The sequence below is a fragment of the Hylobates moloch genome, unplaced genomic scaffold (assembly GCF_009828535.3).
Source record: "Hylobates moloch isolate HMO894 unplaced genomic scaffold, HMol_V3 SCAFFOLD_14, whole genome shotgun sequence".
Taxonomy (NCBI): Eukaryota; Metazoa; Chordata; class Mammalia; order Primates; family Hylobatidae; genus Hylobates; species Hylobates moloch.
In genome coordinates this window covers 84355702-84374887 of record NW_026652289.1, presented here as the reverse complement: position 1 = coordinate 84374887, position 19186 = coordinate 84355702, and the positions used below count along the sequence as shown (strand labels likewise).

General features: G+C 36.8%; 1 protein-coding gene across 3 annotated transcripts in view; it reads right to left on the bottom strand.

Annotated features, from left to right (window-relative positions):
* The window catches only part of MTMR10 (myotubularin related protein 10), a 55183-nt gene that overhangs the window by 21989 nt on the left and 14008 nt on the right, over positions 1–19186 (bottom strand). For all 3 annotated transcript variants that reach the window (XM_032176312.2, XM_032176311.2, XM_058427121.1), the window contains exons 3-7: positions 16900–17036; positions 15008–15080; positions 14394–14536; positions 7688–7778; positions 632–815 (exon numbers count right to left, since the gene is read on the bottom strand). In XM_032176312.2, the coding sequence (XP_032032203.1) occupies positions 632–815; positions 7688–7778; positions 14394–14536; positions 15008–15080; positions 16900–17036 (628 nt within the window). The remainder of the gene's footprint in view (positions 1–631; positions 816–7687; positions 7779–14393; positions 14537–15007; positions 15081–16899; positions 17037–19186) is intronic.

Below are 19186 nucleotides of genomic sequence, written 5' to 3'. Positions count from 1 at the left end.
CTGGTCGTCAGGATTACAATGAGAGAGACACAGCCAGCCAGCCTGAGATGGGACGTGACTCCACAGGAGAACACAGAACCACTTAATGAAACATTCTTGCCAAAAGTACTGAACCAAAATCCAATTAAGCCTCTGTTGCTAACATTTTAAAGGAAATACTAGAGACAGAGGAACACATTACGGGACACCCTGGGGATAAAACCAGCAATATCTACAATGTGGAAAATTCTAGGGAACAAATGACCTGGTTTGTCAACAAATAGTAGGTAAAAAAGAGGTGGGAGGAGACTGTTGTAGATTAAAAGGCCTAAGAGACATATTAAGCAAATTCAATGTGAAGACTTTAGATCCTGATGTGAGCAAACCAACTGTAAAACACCAGTTACAACATATAATGCAGTAAACACTGACTACTGATGACAGTAAGAAATTACTATCAACTTCTTTTAAGGGATACTGTAATTTATATTAAGAAGCCCTGATCTTTAAAATAAAATATTTATTAAAACATTATTAAAAACAAATATTCCATTAACCACAACTTGAAAGTCATCAATGACAACAGCGTTTGATGATTATTCACAGGGAAGTGACTTCCAGCCATACATAACATTGCTAAAATTGTACTTACCAAGTGGATATCATGTAACCTTCGTTAATAGAACAAACTCTCCACCCAGAAGCACCTGTCCTCTTGATTTCTCTGTCCCAATCCGAGTAAGTTTCAAAGAGTGGAGTTTTCTGGCTGCTGCCACCACCAGCTCCATTACCTCCTCCTCCTCCATCTCCTGAGGGAATTCCATTAATTTTGTTGGCTGTAGGAAAAAGCAACATTATGAATTTTAAGTCACATTTTCCCCAGCATTCCCTCTTCTCTGAACCTCCTGTCACATGCATACTCTGATGTGCCGTCTCTAACCCGCTTCACCTTCCAAGTCTCTCCGAGAACCGTCTTCCCCTTTCCATTTAAAAAAAATTTTTTTTTTTTTTTTTTTTTTTTTGAGACAGAGTCTCGTTCTGTCGCCTAGGCTGGAATGCACTGGCATGATCTCGGCTGACTGCAACCTTCGCCCCACAGGTTCAAGCTATTCTCCTGCCTCAGCCTCTTGAGTAGCTGGGATTACAGGCACCTGCCACCATGCACCATGCCCAGCTAATTTTTGTATTTTTTAATAGAGAGGGTTTCACCATGTTGGCCAGGCTGGTCTTGAACTCTTGACCTCAGGTGGCCCACCTGCCTTGGCCTCCCAAAGTGCTGGGATTACAGGCATGAGCCACCAGGCCTGGCCTAAAAATAACTCATTTAGTCTTGTCCTTATCCAGCTCTTTCCCAACTCTGTAAAACAGCTTTGATTTTTCTCTCCTTCTACTGGCTCTATCTTCTCTGCCTTCAAACATAAACAGGTCAGTCAACATGATATTGAAAACACTTTGATCACGCTGGACCACTCTAGCTACTATGCCAGGCATTTTTCTTCCTTCCTTTTCCTGACCACCTTCCCCCAGAATGAAGAATGGCTGCTGCCTAGATTTCCTCCCCATTTATTTTCTCTTTAATTTTCAAATGTCTTCCATCCCTACCATTCTAACAGAAACTATTCCTAACCCTTCCTCATCTCCCTGCCCCTAATTGTGGGGTAAGTCCATGTCATTTGATTATTTGCTCCACATATTTTGCCTGGAAAAATGAAACATCCAACAATCATCTCTGTCCTCAAGCCCTTCAAATCTTTAATTTTTCTAATACCAACTTCTCATCTACCTGCTCTTTTCTATCTGCTCATTAGAAAATTCTTGGTTTCCTGTATCTACTCGATTATCCTTTGAAAAGCTCATAAGGTTCCTTGCGCTTTGCTAGAGTGCTGTTTCCACATGAAGATTACAGCAGGGCAGGCCTAGACTTGCATTTCCTTAGTAAGGAGCCTGCTCTGAGAGAGAAGTAATGCTATCTTCTAGGAGCATGCCCACAGCCTCAAGAGTGCCTGCAAAGTGATTATTGAGAAACAAGCTGTCCCACCAGTCAGCCAGATCTACCTTGGCAATATCTGGTAACAGATGGCACAACCCATTCTGGCCCAGGGTCTTTCTGCTGCAGGCTGCAACTGTGGCAAGTCTCCCAGCTGGCATCCCCAATGGGATATTCTGCTGCATTTAAAACAGCCAGCAGCTTACCACAAGACACACTTCCCTAAAAAGATGTGTTCATGATGCTAGTCCCTTGCCTAAACTTTCAATAAGCTCATTTTCCAACCAAATCAAGCAAACCTAAATGGCTTCTCTTGGCCTTAGAGATCCCTCACATAACTTATCTGACCTTCATTTCCCATTCTCCTCTGCAGCCATCCAATACCCTCCAATGTCCCATGAACATGTCATGCCCATTCCTACTGATTATTCATTAATTCCTGGTACAAGACAGGTATTTTCTGAGAACTCCCCATGTGCTAATGCCTGAGCGCAAAAAGATGAGTAAGATTTTATCTCTATCTTGAAAGCATTAATAAGTGTGATAATCACAGAGTACCAGATGTATGAGTGCAATGAGGATGCAAAAGAGAAGGCCCCTAACTCTCACTGGAGGGAGAGGCTGGGGCAGGAAAAGCTTCATGACTCGACCACAACTAAAGAGAGTTCTAAGGAATAAGTCAAAAGTTGCCAGGTAGCTGGTGAGGAGGAGGTAGGCATGCCAGACAGAGAAGAACTTAAAAAAGATGGTGTAACTGTATAACATCAAGTAACTAAATACAGCTAGAGCATAGGGATTCAAGAGGTGGTGGAAGAGAGGTGGGAAATTAAATAGGGCCTAGACTCTAGTGTGTTTCCCAAAAAAGTAACTTCTAGCCACACAAGCCCATTTAAATTTAAACTGAAACGAAAATTAAATAAAATTAAAAATTCAGTCCATCAGTTGCACTAGCCACATTTGAAGTACTTAACAGCCACATGTGGCTAGTGGCTCTAGTGGCTGCCCTAATTCCATCACTGGACGGTGCTGCTCTAGATTATGGAGGGGCTTATGTACCATGTTAGGAATTTGGACTCCTCTAAGTGGTATCAGAATTACCCAGTGATTCTGATTTTAACAAAGCTCGTTAAAAAGTAAAATGCTGCCAGGCGCGGTGGCTCATGCCTGTAATCCCAACACTTTGGGAGGCCGAGGTGGGCGGATCACGAGGTCAGGAGATCGAGACCATCTTGGCTAACACGGTGAAACCCTGTCTCTATTAAAAATACTAAAAAAAAAAAATAAGCCGGGTGTGGTGGCATGTGCCTGTAGTCCTAGCTACTCAGGAGGCTGAGGCGGGAGAATGGCGTGGACCTGGGAGGCAGAGCTTGCAGTGAGCCGAGATCATACAAGTGCACTCCAGCCTGGGCGACACAGCGAGACTCTGTCTCAAAAATAAATAAATAGATAGACAGATAGATAGACAGACAGACAGACAGACAGATAGATAGATAGTAAAATGCTAATTCTAAGCCCATATCCTAGAGTTCCACTCCATCTCAGGGCCTTCTCTGGAGTAACACAACAACTAAAAAGCGTGTCTGTGTGAAGGAAGACTTAGGAGTTGTGATCTCTCCAGAACACAAAACCTGCATATGGAATTTTTGGCAAAGCCCAATCTATACAGTGTTCCAGTGCACCAAAACAAAGAAAGCTATTCAATATTAGAAAATCTAAGTAATTCATCATATGACTACATTAAAGACGAAAAAGGCTATATGAATGACTAGCTTAGTAAGTACAGAAAAACATATGATAGATACCTGTTTATGACTGAAAAAAAAAAAAACCAACAACATTAGCAAATTTGGAATAAAAGGGAATTTCCTTAACTGGATAGAGGGTGTTTATCAAAAAGACATGGCTAAAAGCATCTTTATTAAAAGCGGGAAGTGAAATGATGCCTGCTAATATTACTGCTATTCAACACTGAACCAGCAGTCCTAGCCACACAATAAAAACACCACCACCAAAAAAGAATTATAAAAAACATACTCAAAATTTTAAGAGTTATGTAAAACAGTTTGGTGACTGAGTCTAGCAGCACTGAATACTTTTTAGTGTTTTGGGTTGCAGACTTTAATAAGCTAGGCTAAGAATGTGCTATTGTTTATGAGATTGTTTCTCTGGCCAAATTTTGTTTCAAGATCTAACTTACACAAATTTTTCTAAACATAAAATGAGAACATCTATTTATATTTTCTAAGCATAAAGTGAGATCCTCTATCGTTTGTTATTTTATCCGTTTCTCTTGTTCAAATCCTGTACTTTTCTAAACAACTGGGACTAGGTCTTTTATATGTTCTGTATCATCTTCATTTAGAGCTCATTACAGAATGTGTAATGTATACTCAATCTGGTTTTACAGTCCAGAAATTTCAATGCTTTCCAAAGTTCAAAAGACCTGATACCAGTGGCCTGCTCTATGAGTGGATCACTATGAGGAGTCGGACCAACAGTGAAAGGTGGGTCATCTCAGGGAGACCTGGCTCTGCTGACCGCTACCTGACTGAGGTTTTATGACATGCCTCCACAGCAGACTAAGAGTGAAATAGATAATACATGCTCCTGACCTTGGCTATCTTCTGTGACAGTACAAAAGTCTAATCCTATACTGTTGGGGTTATTTTAGATAATTTCCAGTGAATTGGCCAATTGATATTTAGAATGGCTTCAAGCAACAGAAAATACAAATCATCAATATATGAAAAGAAAGCCTATCACTCTGATGATACTGCAGAAATTAGAAGTCACAAAAGAATAAGGTAAAAAGAGGACTGTGAGTATTAATAAGTTTAAAAGCACGAGTCAACAAAGTGGTTCTTAACTGGGAGATTCTGACCTGTGCTGGAGCCAACATGGCTGTATTTCTAAAGGTTCCTCCAATAATCCTGATGTATACAGCTGGCTGGAACCACCAATATTCAACAATCATTTATAGCTATTCTGAGAATCTTAAGCAACAAAGTTTAAAAATTCCTATACTGTTTCAAATGGATTGTGTACCTTGTGTTTTTCAAATAGGCATTTTAAGGAAAATCTAATACAAAGATCTATGTTAATAAAAAGGATAAAATTAAATGTCACTGAAAATGTACAATTTCTGATGTGAAATTTCATTACAACTTCAGATTACATCACAGCATCTGTAAGCAGGATGTCTGTCATGAAGTCGAGTTGCTGACACTAGGCTGCAGATAACTTCATGAAACTTTCAATATTTTTGGTCCAGAAGCATAATCTGACATCTTATCAATTCTATAAGAAAGATGAATCTGTACTTTTTTGACATTATTTGCCCAATAATAATCTGACTAATGAAAACAGAGTCCTTATGGTTTCTTTAAAGTTAAAAGAGAAAAAAACAGAATCATTGTTCTTGTTTGTGCTACTAGTATTCTCCTGGGGTGTTTGTGCAAAGCGATGTTCCAAAGCCTGGGTGCTACACATCTTACTTTACTCCAGGATATTCACAGAAGTGTTGGGATGACTGCAGGATCTTTCAGAGATGGCTTTTGCTCATGTGATGCTGAATATGAATGAAAACCTGAGTGACTAAGGCCAGCTAAAATATCATTTTCTTAGATAACTGCAGGGGACCTCCTCCAACTTTGGATCTTATTTGTGGAAACAGCTTTGTCACCTACCTGCCTGCAAAAAGGACTTCTTTAATCCAGCCAATGAATCAAGGTGTCATCCAGAAGTTCAAGAGTGGATGAGTGGGCATCTTTCACTCACAAATTAATGAATTCTGACTGCAGTGTGTGGAAATTTCAGGCTCCTTTTGATCTTAAAGATGCAGTATTTATGCTTCTGTAACAGCATGGAAGGATATTAAAGGATGTTACCCTATGAGGAATCTTAACAAAACTATGGCCAGTGTTATGTTTATGAAGTACTTGTCAAAGGAGGAGTCTGAAGGATGTAATATAAAAAAGCATCCCTGAATATTTTAAGTATTAATCATCAAATTTTATCAATAAGCTACATAAGAAGAAATAGAGGAACTGAATGATGTAAATTTTAAAATTCCAGTAGTAGAAGACCTATGGGTGGATAAACTAAAGTACTGTAAACCAGAGATGCCCACAAGGTACGAATGAAGAAAAATGTGGAAAGTAACTGAAGCAGGCATCAGGTTACCAACTGTATAATGAAGTTTACCGTCTTTGCCGAGCCCAAGTCACTAAATTACTGTAGAAGTTATGGATCTGTAAACTGGAATGAATCATTTCTATCAGAAAAATAGCATGAAGAACTGGTCTGTATCATAAACAGTCAAGCAGGAATCAAAGACTCACTCCTACAACTCTTGCAACTCTGGGTGAGGCTCTTATTGAAGATAACCTTGATCACTGTTCCGTAGCTTGATGATGATCCCAAGGAGTGTTTACCTAATAGTGCAGGATCTGTATACTTTATTTTTAGACAGTAAGTGAATTCACTTAATACTAATAAACTTCAAAAAATAATTATATTGCTTAAGCCTAAGTTACAATTATGTATATATCAATAAGAAAAATTAAGTTGCAAATACTTTTGTTATACAATTTCTATAAATATAATACTGTATGATAAAAGCTGCTCTGCAAAGCATTATTTTCATATATTATCTCTACAGTATTGTTTTTTTTTTTTTTTTGGTCCTCTCAGTGCTTAACAGAAAGGTAGGTATCTTTTAAACTAAGGAAAATTTACTTATACACATGCATCTTCAGATATCATACACTGATACATTTTAATGTATTTACAATATAGTGTTGCTGGAATATACTTTTATTATGCCAGTTATTTAAATTACTACCATATGTTTTATGGTAACAAAATATAAAATTTCAGTACAATTAATAATTTGTATGGCCCAGACCATGCTGGGTGAATGGATTTTTCATTATAAATACACAGCTGATTTATTTTTCTTGCTTAAATAAAAGAACACAGGCTTCGCTCAGTTAACTGACGTGCAGTCACTAACTGACAATGGGGCTAACAGGAGACATGGCTCTTTGTTTTTCTCTATCCTTTTAAGAGATTTTTAAAAATGGTTTGTTAAAATTACATTTGTAAAGAAACAGAATGTACAGAATTGCATGATCATCTGGAATCTTCCTTGGTCATGTCATGACTGTCAGATATACAGACAAACAAAAGCTGTCTAGAATATACCTGTCCTTGGAAAAATGCTCATCTTCCTTTCATCAATATTATTCAGAAATAGAAACTCAGCATTTTGAGAATCTTAATGAAGTTCACAAAAAGTTTTTAATCACTTTAGCTTTTGCATGAAATCACACCTTGCCAGAAAAGATTATGCTTTTAATATAGCTTTTAGTTTTCTGCCAGTTTTCTTAAAAGATAAGATTACTTTAACTCAAGCTATCAATTAAAAAGGGTGGGTTATATATTCTTCATCATAAAATACAAGCCAATGACTGGAGATTAAATATATGACATAACTTAATAAGCCCATATTCATAGCGTTATAGGTTCTTCCTGGTAACTTGTCAAGAAATAATCTGACAAACTATTGGCTCTTTTAGCATGTAGTGCTTACTTCTCTAAGGTATGAAGCTAGTAATTCTACAATCATTAAAGCTCATGTACTTGGAGGCTTCCGGTAAACATAAGAGTAAAATTTACACATGTAAAATTAGTCACAATATTTAATATTTTCATATTTACCTGAATTGTGGTATTTTTTCCCAACATATTCAAATGCAAAGAGTAGCTGGAGGTCTGTTGGCTGGGAATAATGAGCTATTGCAAGGCATACCTAGGAAAAATTCTACATTTAGAATTTGATTTTTAACACACTTAGTTAAATGAAATGTACAATAAGGCCTTGGGCACTGGGAGCATCATCTTGGGGCAGTGATTATAGATACTATTTACATGTTTTTCTGTTGACCTAGAATATAAAAGAGCTCCTTAAGGCCAGGTATCTCATTCACTGTCATGCCCTCAAGACACTGTTTATCTTTAGCTAGCACATGGCAAGTATTCAGTAAGTATTTGCTGAGTTAAATTTTAATTGGAAAGTAATTTTAGTCCAATAAAGAAAGCTTGAAACTAAAGAAGCATTCTCCAAAAAGGCAGTGGCTCATGTCCACTCCAAAAAAGGAAGAAAAAACTTTCATTTTTGGTGGACTATAAAGGATTAATATAAGGCATGAAACTTTAAAGTTTACGCCTCATGGATTTAAAAATCTAAATAGAGAAACATTAATTACAAAAAATTAATATTAGCAAGAAACTCCAAAAATGCATGGGTGGCTCAAAGAGGTACACCAAAAAAACAATAAACACACACACATACATACACACACACACACACACAAACTGTGTTTAAGTAAAATGGTTTGGGACCATGTGCCCTGTGGTGGAAAACGTGCGGGCTTTAGAATCAAACAGATCGGAGGGCTTGAATCCTAGCTCTATCAAGTACTTGCTACATAACATGTGTGAAGTCATTTCCTCTCTTCCAGCCTCAGTTTGCTCACTTGTAAAACGAAAGTAATACCTAGGCTGTGGTAAGAATTAACAAGCTTAATGCAGGCTAGGCCTTTGGAGCGGAGCTCCATATATGGAAATATGGCTGTTATTATTCTCAACTGCTGCTAGATAGAACGAAGGATGGTGCTCTAGGCTTACAAACCCTGGTAGTCACTAGAACGTGAGAGAAAATGCTCTTCAGTGAGCAAAGATGAAAGAAGAAATTTAAGACATATGCAAGGAGAACATAGCAGAAAAACTTACTTAAAAAGATTAAATATTATTTAGAAGGTAAAGCGTTAAGGCAGAATGATATACTTTTGACAGTGAGTAAGTAGGAAAAGTTAATTGTTAGTTCATGTCAAATTAGTGGTGTCTGGAGTGGGCTGATGCACATTTCATTAACCAGTAAGCATGTGTCAACTTGTTTAAACTACATTTTAAAAGTCTTCCATAGAATAAATGTTTCCTGTCTCACTAAGTTAAAATATTCAAACAAGGGGACAGAATTTGTCATTAGTTTTGACCAAAAAGAAAAAAAAAAACTGCTTCTTGAAACTTACGTGGTATCTCGATTTCTCAATACCTATAGGAGAGTTTTCTATGATGGTCCCACTTGCAAAATTTAGTAGCCGGTTATCTATATTCCCATTCCTAACCTTTTTAACAGTTTTCCTTAAAGCATTTCTAGCAGCAAAACTACTGAAATCTGTACCTTGAAAAAGTTCTCATCCTTCCTATTGGTTTGGGCACCGTTGATAAGCTATGTTGCACTTTTCTCTAGACATTTTTCATAGTTGTCCATTTTGCTACACTGCCATAGCCACATCCTTAGGCCATACTCACCTTATGGCACCTCTGAGAGCTTCCTTACAGTCTAGAAATCTACAAAACTTAAGGATTAAGTTTGTAATGATGTAATTTTGATTAACAATTTTGCTCTCTTGATAATCTGCTGTGGTCCCCAGACATCTGCATAACAAATTAAATCTCCTCATTCTTGATTCTTCACAAAACTGGCTCTCCTCACCAGGTAACTATACCTTCCCAATATTCCCTCCGCAATCTCAGGTCAGAGAAAAACAGGTTTGAACACATTCTGTCTGACTTAGCCCCAGCCACCTCCACTGTCACACTCTTTGCTTGGAAAATCCTACTCCTCTTAGCCAACTATGCTTTCTTGGAAACTGTCCTGTCTGTTCAACACTACTTTCTTCACAAGCCTTCCTAGAGGGAGCCAATTTCAGAGTATTAATTCCAGAAACCCATAACGACAGTTTCAATATAAAGTGTCTCTTTAGTTAATTGTGCTTATATTGCTTTACTTCCAACATATTCACATAATAGTTAGGATGTGGATGAAAAGTAGGATATAGGTGGTTCTGTTATACTTCTACCATGAAGGTCAATTCCTTAAGGATAAATGCCACATTTCACATTCATTTAACAAATATTTACTGAGCACCTACAATGTTGTAAGCCCTATAGATGCAGTGAACAAAACAGACACTAATCCCTGTCCTCATGAAGCTTACATTCTAGTGGGAAGACAGACACTAAACAAGATAAAGAGAAAAAATACAGAAAGTTAGATAACTATGAACGCTAAAAGAGAAAAATAACAGAGCAGGGAAGGGGAATATGAAGTGTTATAGTGAGAAGAGGGAGGCAGGTTAAAAAGTAGAGAAGGAGACCAAGAAAGACCTCTCTGCAGAGACTTGAGTAAAGATCTGAAGATGTCTGCATTTTGCAGCATCACTTCAGTAGCTTTCTGAAGGTGCTCTGTGTCCAACAGTGGTTAGACTAATACTGACAAAAGTAGTTACCAACATATTAAGGAAAATGCTCCAAGCCAGTAATAATAATACTAATGTCTATCACATTCTCCAAAACAATTAGAAAGCAGTCACATGCTCTTTCTGTTTACAGAAAAGAAATTCACAGATCACTGATCATGGACATCTTTTTTTTTGTGGCCATGAGGCAAAAAAGAAATAAAGCCTATTTTCAAGGCAAAACCCAACACAGCGTATTTTTTAAAAGTCCCTTAAAAACAGAACAATATCACATTAGGTTAGGAAACAAATGAGTATGTCCAAAAGCATCTACATTGAAAGAAGTCTATAAAAATACTGTAAAACTGCAAGTCAGCTGAATTACTGGTTGATTTTTTGGGGGTGGCAGAACTCGAACTAAATACATTGTTTTTCAGTAGTGAATTTCAATGTATAACTTATTTCACATGACCTAAGTAAGGGGCCTCTTTGGACACACAGACTAAGGCACATACAAACTTGTGTACCTGGATTGTCTTCATGTTGTTACTGTGGAACACTCTGAGAAGAGAAAGCCAGGGCCCCATTCTTTGCACTTTTACATACACACTATTTTAAAAACCTAAGTCCAAATTCCTACCTTTCATCCTAAGAGTTTTTGAAAGATGTGAAATACTTCATTTGTCCTGGCTACCGTAGGAAATGAAGAAAATGCTGGTATTAAAGACATTAAATTATGGCAAATATTTTATTGGAGAAAAAAGTAGTAAACTACTTTTTTTTTTTTTTTTTTTTTTTGAGACGGAGTCTCGCTCTGTCGCCCAGGCTGGAGTGCAGTGGCGCGATCTCGGCTCACTGCAAGCTCCGCCTCCCGGGTTCACGCCATTCTCCTGCCTCAGCCTCTCCGAGTAGCTGGGACTACAGGCGCCCGCTACCACGCCCGGCTAATTTTTTTTTTTTTGTATTTTTAGTAGAGACGGGGTTTCACCGTGGTCTCGATCTCCTGACCTCCTGATCCGCCCGCCTCGGCCTCCCAAAGTGCTGGGATTACAAGCGTGAGCCACCGCGCCCGGCCAGTAAACTACTTTTAAATCAATTTTTGGACCAAAGCTGATAATCTTCTCTGGACAGAAGCCAGAAGTACCCACAGTGGATGGTTTCTTTTCTAAGATCATCTGGGGTGCAGTACTGAAGAAGCTCAAATCCAGGAAACGCTCAAACCTCATTAAGTTTTATCTCATTTGCAAACAAAAGTGGTTTATTTCTGTGGCCTGAAAGCCACCAAAAAACAGTACCAGATTCAAGTCAAAAACGACAGTTCATAAAAAGGCCAACTTGTTCTTTAATCAGATGAATGGAATTCACTTCTAAAAGTATTCCTGAAGAAGTGGTTCACAACCAACTAATCAGAGAACAAAGTGGAGACAAAAAGCATGTATTTCACTTGTCATGCATGTGTATCTATATATTTATCTTTATCTACACAGACAGATATATAGATAAATCATTAAAAACAACCTTTATTATTTTGCCCTTCAGTTTTGAGCAAAGGTTCTGCAAAAGAAAATGGTGGCTCTAAGTTGCTATGAGGTTAGATGTCCAATTCTGCACCATCAAATTCCTTCTTTCTTTATACAGACCTTTCCCAAATATCACTATTTTCCTGTGACAGCTCGAGGATAATGAGGATGAATATTAATGAGTACAAGTGCCCAAAGCAATCTAATTTTGTCATAATACAATTGAAACAACATCAACAAGACAACCAGAAGGGTTCAGAACATTTAACAAAATGTGAACCAATTTAGTATTTTTGAATTTCATTTTTCAAAACAAAAACATAAATGTCTTAGGTATTTCAAAATGAATCAATGGTTTACCCACCAGAGAACTCCAAACATGCATTTTGTCATTTTAAAGCAACTGATAAAATAGCAAAGCATTTTCCAGAGAAAACAGTATTCAAAGCTTCCAGGAGGTAAAAATGAGCCATAATTTCCTAACTGCTACCGAATGTTAAATGAAAACTTTTCACTTGAAATAAAAGAGTATGCCATAATTTTTATTTTTAACTCACAAAGCCATCCAGCTTTGGTAGCCACATACAACTTAACCCTGTTTGAAATGTGTAAATCCCAAAAAAACTATTTATATTCTCATTGCATCTATTTTCTTTTCCCGCACCCTCCCCTGCCCTGCAACCCCTGTGGCTATACAAAAGACAAAGATGCACATGCTTTTCATATTTTAGGATACTGGGAAAAAGATTTTTGTCTGAAACTTGGTCTTAGGAAAGGGCATATGAGGGACTGGCTTGTTTTGTGCAGACGGTTTAGTAAGGCCCTCTTCATGAACCAGCAGCACAACACATAGGGGATATTCTGAATTTCCACAGCACTAATTATGCTCTGTTCATCTGGAAATCAACTATCTGTGTAGAAACATCTTTCATGCTGCCACTTTGTACCATTACTTTTCATTTGTTCATGCTTTATCTTCTTCACTAGATTTAAGTTCTCTAGGGCAAGAAACTGCATCTTATCCTTCTTTCTACTTGCTAAATTTAGCACACTGCCTCAACATCAAAAATGACCAACAAGTACTACAGATGGTTCAAGAACTAGGCCAAATTATTATTATTTCCACTCATTAAAATAGTGTCAACTGAAAAATACAGTAAAAGAGGGAGAATTTAACTTTCCGAAAGAGATCCGGTCAATTGCATCAATTTCTTCCTTAGGAATATGCTGTCCTAACTCAGTCTAGCAAGTTCTGTGATGTCCCTAATCTTGAGATGCTACACATCTTAAGGTTTTCATAAGCAGGTCTTTGATGCTTTGATCAATTAAATTACAAATATAAATAAGCTTGAGGAAGTAACCTGTCTGAAATATTTTATGTACAGTCTAATACATCATGAATTCTAAAGTCCTTCTATATAATAGGCACTTTAAATTAGTAAAATGCCAAAATCACAAACGGCACAATCGAACAGGTGAAAGAGGCTTTAAGAGTTATCTAGTTGAATTTTCAATAATGCAGCTTGCTGAGAGATGGTTATACAGACTATTTGAAAACTTTTACCCATAGAGGAGCCTACAACCACTCTACTCTGCTCAACAGTCACGTGTTTTCAGATGTATTTTCATATATTCATCTCCTGCTTGCCTTCCTGTGAAGAAACTGTTGGTTCTCAATCTAAAAACAAATCTACCACCTCTTCACCAAAGTATATGAAGACAGCTGCCTTACAATATTTTTGCCAGCCTTGTTTTGATATCAACAGAAAATTTACTGCAGTCAGTTGACTGACCATGGAAAACAAAGGCACTCATTGCTTGGTGGTGCAAAGACTGCCTCCATTCTGAGAGAAAGCCACGTCCTATTCTACTAAGATACTGTTGCTCTATTCCCATACGCACGTGCAAGCTTCCTACTGGAAAGTCTGTGACTCTGCATTTGCTGCAGCACAGACTGGAACGGGGGGCATATTAGGTCTACCAGCTTCACTCCTCTGGCAAAGCAAAACATGGAAAACATGCCCTTGACTCTTACTTTACAAGTAGGGTAATAAGTCATTATCTGGAAGGCTGTGGAAAAATAAGGCAGTTAAAAAGTTACTAGCTTTGTGTTGCCCCTGTTGAGTGTCACTCAATTCATAATATTTCTTTAAACCACTAATAATTACTAAGCCTTTCCCGTAACTATATATTCACCTAAATCTTATGTAACATAAGTCTAGCTTAGAGTTTGTTGGTAAAGTTCTGCAGTACTGAATTAAAAGCCTAACCAAACCTTAATTACAGTATATCACCAACTTTTCAACCTTTTAACCAAGAAACTGACAAGTAATGATCTTTATGTAAAAAAAATGCTAATTTCCATGTGAGAGTCTTTAATATTTGAGAAGCTGATAAAAAATTATATAGAACACATTAAAACAGCCATAAACCAATCCAAGAAAATAGTTCTATTAATATTCTTGGCTTTGACTTAAGAAGATGTCTGATAACTTCCCCTAAAAAACATCTGAGCAATTGAGAAATGAAAACTGCCATACAGAATTGAAATCAGTAAACACAGTACAGAACCGAGAACTTGATAAACCTTAACAGTATTACCTTTTTAGCACTTTCGGGACCTGATTCATCAAAGCGAAATCTGACAATTCTGAAATCTTTACAATAAATAATTAACTCTGTTGGATTAAATTTCAGTTTCTGGTTGGGGCCTAGGACTTTCTGCTTCCTCTTGTGGTCATTTACTAAAAAAGAAAAAAAAAATAGAGAAGAAATGCGTGATAATTATTTCTAACTCACATTTTAGTACAAATTCTAGTGAAAAAAATTGGAAGGTCACCCATCACTTGAGCTCTGCTTGTCTAGAATGTTTCATACTTGTAATTCCTAGAACTTGGGGATTGGTTTTAACTTTGCTTTGGAAGATATTTTAAATGATTATTTGCATAAAACCACCATCTAGATACACTTAATGATTAATTTTAATTAAAAAGAGGACAAAAAACTTAGAAACTATGAAAAGTTATACATTTTATATCTTCCTTTTAAAACAATTTATTGACATCTCCCTCTTTATGTTCCTGGGACTCAAAAAAATGGCAAAAGTAAACTTACAGAAATAAAACGCAAATCCAAGTATTCTGAGAGGTATGACTTTTCAAATAATACTTCCAGAGTGGAACTGACTTTTAGAGTATGTACAGAATACTACGTACCTGTGACAATTTGCTCAATACATGTTAAAGGGACATCATGTTCACCAAGAAGAAGGTTTCTGTAATGGAATTTCTGGAATAAAAAATTACGTTCATATTAATTCTTTTCCCAATAATCTCACAATGGTAGTATAAGCCTTCAACTGTGATGATAAACTGTGATAGTTATCTCTAAAAAGCACAAAAAGCTTTTGTCTAGGTAGCTAGGGCCATTCCAATGTTAACAGATAGAAATTAGGTTAAAATGTACACAACAATCTTATTATAATATCTAAGATAGGGAATATCATCAATCACCTTACCGGCAAGCATTTGCATGTCTAGATCTGGATAAGCTGGCCACAACATATTAAAGAAAAAGGGGCTCTTAGGTCATCAGATTTTAAATGGGTAAAATCATGTTTGATTTTCACAGTGAAGATTTTAAAGTGGAAAATAACTATCTTTTTAAAGCACAAAGTCTACTAGAAATAAAAATCTTTAGAAAAAGGTTTTGCATGTTCAAACTAAGGACATAGTTAACACTATCAATCTGCTGTCAGTAGGGCACTGGTTTACTTTTTTCTAATAGTGGTACTGGATTTAAGCTGTTCCAGGTATCTGCTTCTCATTTATAGTGAAGTCTGGGGCCAATGATCATTATGAAGCCAAAAACAAAGAGAAAAACCCAAGCCTACATCTAAATAAGCTACTGTCCCTACACAGTGGGTATCTTTAAGTGCCTTAAATTTAGTCTAAATATACCTACATAAGACTGTAATGAACACACAAATATATAGTACAATAAATATTTGTACAGTATAATAAATAATTATGGTAAATTAGAGAATGACTACATGAAATATACTTACATTAAACTATTAGATCCTTAAATTTAAAAGTTTACAGTTCATATGCCAATATTTCATTAAAGAACAATTACTATAAAGAAAGATCCAGGGGTAAATGTGTATAATACTTTATAAAACAAAATACAAAATGGCTGACAGAAAAGTCCAGGGTTTTTAAGTTAATCAAATGAATGCCTGAACTTCTAAAAACCAAAATTATATGGAACTATTACTTTCCAGTAAGAACATAAAATAGCAAGAGGGCTACTAAAAACTGTTAAATCGATACTATTCTTCACTCTTCCTAGAAATTAGAATTTAACTTTTTAGGAAAAGAACTCTAATTAGTTAAAAAAAAAAAAAAAAAAAAAGTAGCTGGGTGCAGTGGCCTGTACTCCGGCACTTTGGGAGGGGGAGGCAGGCAGATTGCTTGGGCTCAGGAGTTCGAGACCAGTCCGGGCATCATAACAAAACCCCGTCTCTACAAAAAAATACAACAGTTAGCCGGGAGTGGTGGCATGCACCTGTAGTCCCAGCTACTCAGGAGGCTGAGGTGGCAGGATAGCTTGAGTCCAGGAAGCAGAAAGAGGGTGCAGTGAGCCGAGATCGTGCCACTGCACTCCAGCCTGGGAGACAGAGCGAGATCCAGGCTCAAAACAAACAAATCAAAAACCCAACAACAAAAAAACCTATGAAATCAGTAAAATGTGTGGCATTTATAAATCATTTAGCAAGCAACCTTTTCTCTTTATGTCATTTTTATAAGCAGGTTAAAAGATCTGCAAGAGGGGGAATAACTTCCTTAATGAAAAGGACATATAATGAACGATCACAGAGGATAATAAAGCAAGGTGACTTACAATCTTCTCACTAATTATACTCCTCTAGCAAGTTCCAACATTCTTCTTACACTTTACTTTAAATCTTAATATAATTTATCCCAAACATTGTATTACCTAATACTTTTACTATAATTTTTCCATACCTATGTTTTATATAATAATATGTACCACTTAGAGTTGAAAGCCTGATACAATGAAACAGTGTACAAATAAAACACACCTGTAATGGCATTGGGTCATCTGTAATAAAGGAGATTTTGAAGTTACTGCATATCAGCTTTCCCCACAAATCGTACTGGCTTGTGTCTGTTGCAATGCATTTTCTCACAAAATTGACTTCATTTACGACAATTTCTCCTTTAAAAAAAGAAAAATAGTTGTAAGCTACTTTGTCATAAAATACCAACTGTCTTTGTGGGACCTAGAAGAAGTGTTTCATGAGGACAAGGATGAGGATAGTAAAAACATTTACCAATTGCCCACCAGGTGCCAGGCACTGTATGGTCATAAAGCGAACAGTAATGACAAGGCATTGTTCTCCAAGGCGTAAAACTGAGGCAAAAATAGCTCAGGGGTCTGAGCTGGTTGAACTAGAAAGGCCGATCTGAGTGTACTTTTTTCCTATGCCATACTACCTCTCATTATTTATCTGCTGGAAGACTTTCTGGAGAAGAAATAAACTACACCTGCTCCTTCAGAGTATTACTTGATGGAATATTTGTGTTTTATTAACATATGACTTGATCTCTCAAACCAATGCCTTTGATTCCTTTTGTAAGGAATGAGAAACAGAGCTCAGCTTCACTGAATGTAAAATGTATTCCATAAAGCCAAATCAAGTTTCCTTCTGCACTCGGATTATAACTTAGTAGGCAACAAAACCTTAAAATATAGTTTGAGTTAAAAGGAAAGGTTAAAAGAAATAAATATAAGAAACTAATATAAAAGTTATAATGTGCTTTTGAAAGGATACTTTTCTACAATTTATTTAAAGCTTGGTCATCATTAAACCTTAATTTCAAGATCTAAAAGTCAACTAGACGCAGAACATTTTAAGCCATCTGTCTCCAGGGTCAATGGTAGAAAAGTGAGTGTACTGATCCACTTTGCCTGTTTCTTTCATTATAAAAACCTTTAGCCTGATAGAATGTTTGCTGACAAACTCCAAACACCTACCAATTCATGAAGAATGAAACCATAGTCTCAAAACAATCCTCTCTTTGACAAATAGGTTATAACAAATTTAAGTTGCAATAATAACTTTTATTCGAAGTTCTTAAAAATGTACAAGGCTAGTTTTAGTAACTGCCCCTTAACATTTACTTAAAATCTGTTCATGTCAAATTCACAGTGCCAATAGCTTGAGTTAACTTCCATTTTGAAGACAAGCCTCCCTCTCATGGCTGGGAGCCCTGCATACCCAGCCAGCTACAGTCTTCCTCACCGTCACTGCTCTGCCCACAGTGGCGGCCTATTAATCCCCCATGGGACCATGTTTCTTCCCACTTCATGGAATATTCTTTCATTCTACCTTAGTCCAACCACTGTCTAGGGAAAGCCTCTTAAAAAACAATCTTCCTATCTAGATTAAATTCACATATCAAAGCACTGTATTTCCAGCACTCATCATAGCTACAACTATATTTGTATATTTTTTAATTAATGCCTACGTTACCCTCAGGATTATATGCTCCATGAGGGTAGAAGATGGACTGATTTTATTCACTGCTGAAATGTTAGTGCCTAGGACAGTGTCTGGCACAGGGTAGGTGCCTGTGAAAAGAGTGCTGAATGCGAGAATGAATAAAATTACTTCATGACACATGGTTCTGTCCATCATGAGTTGGGCAGAAGTTGTTCTATATAAGAAGAGAAACTAGTAATTCAACATGGCTAAGCAGCCAAGCGGGCTGGAAGATAAGGGCTGTTTGGGTAAATGATATGTAAGTTAGAGAAAAGTCACAGAACTGCCACTGCTTGCCTACATATGCATTAAAGAGCTATAAATAGGACATCTGTCCTGTCTGATTCCTTCAACAACCTGTAAGGTGAGGAAGGCAGATGGTTTCCTTAATACACAGATAAAGGATTTGCACCCAAAGAAGTTAAATCACTTTCCTAAGATCTTAAAAATAAGTAGTAGACTTGGCACTTCTAACCAAGTGTTCTGACTTCAAATTCAATAGTCTTTCCCTATAATTACATACAATTAAATGTACTGTAGTGAGATATAGCAAGTACAAAACTTATTAAAGTTCAAATATTGGCCTTAACTGAATTCTAATGAGAAAAAAAAAATTTAAGATGACCAAATATATATATATAGACGCACTGAGTAATTCAAATACATAAAATTTAAATCTTCTCCGGCTCCTTGAACATAAACCTTACCAATTCCCATATCAGATTCTGGGCCACTGAATACTCAACCCTTTCTCCTCTCCAGTAAATCTTAGATACGAATTATAAGCAGGCTCTCAATTTAAACAACTAAACTAACCATGCCA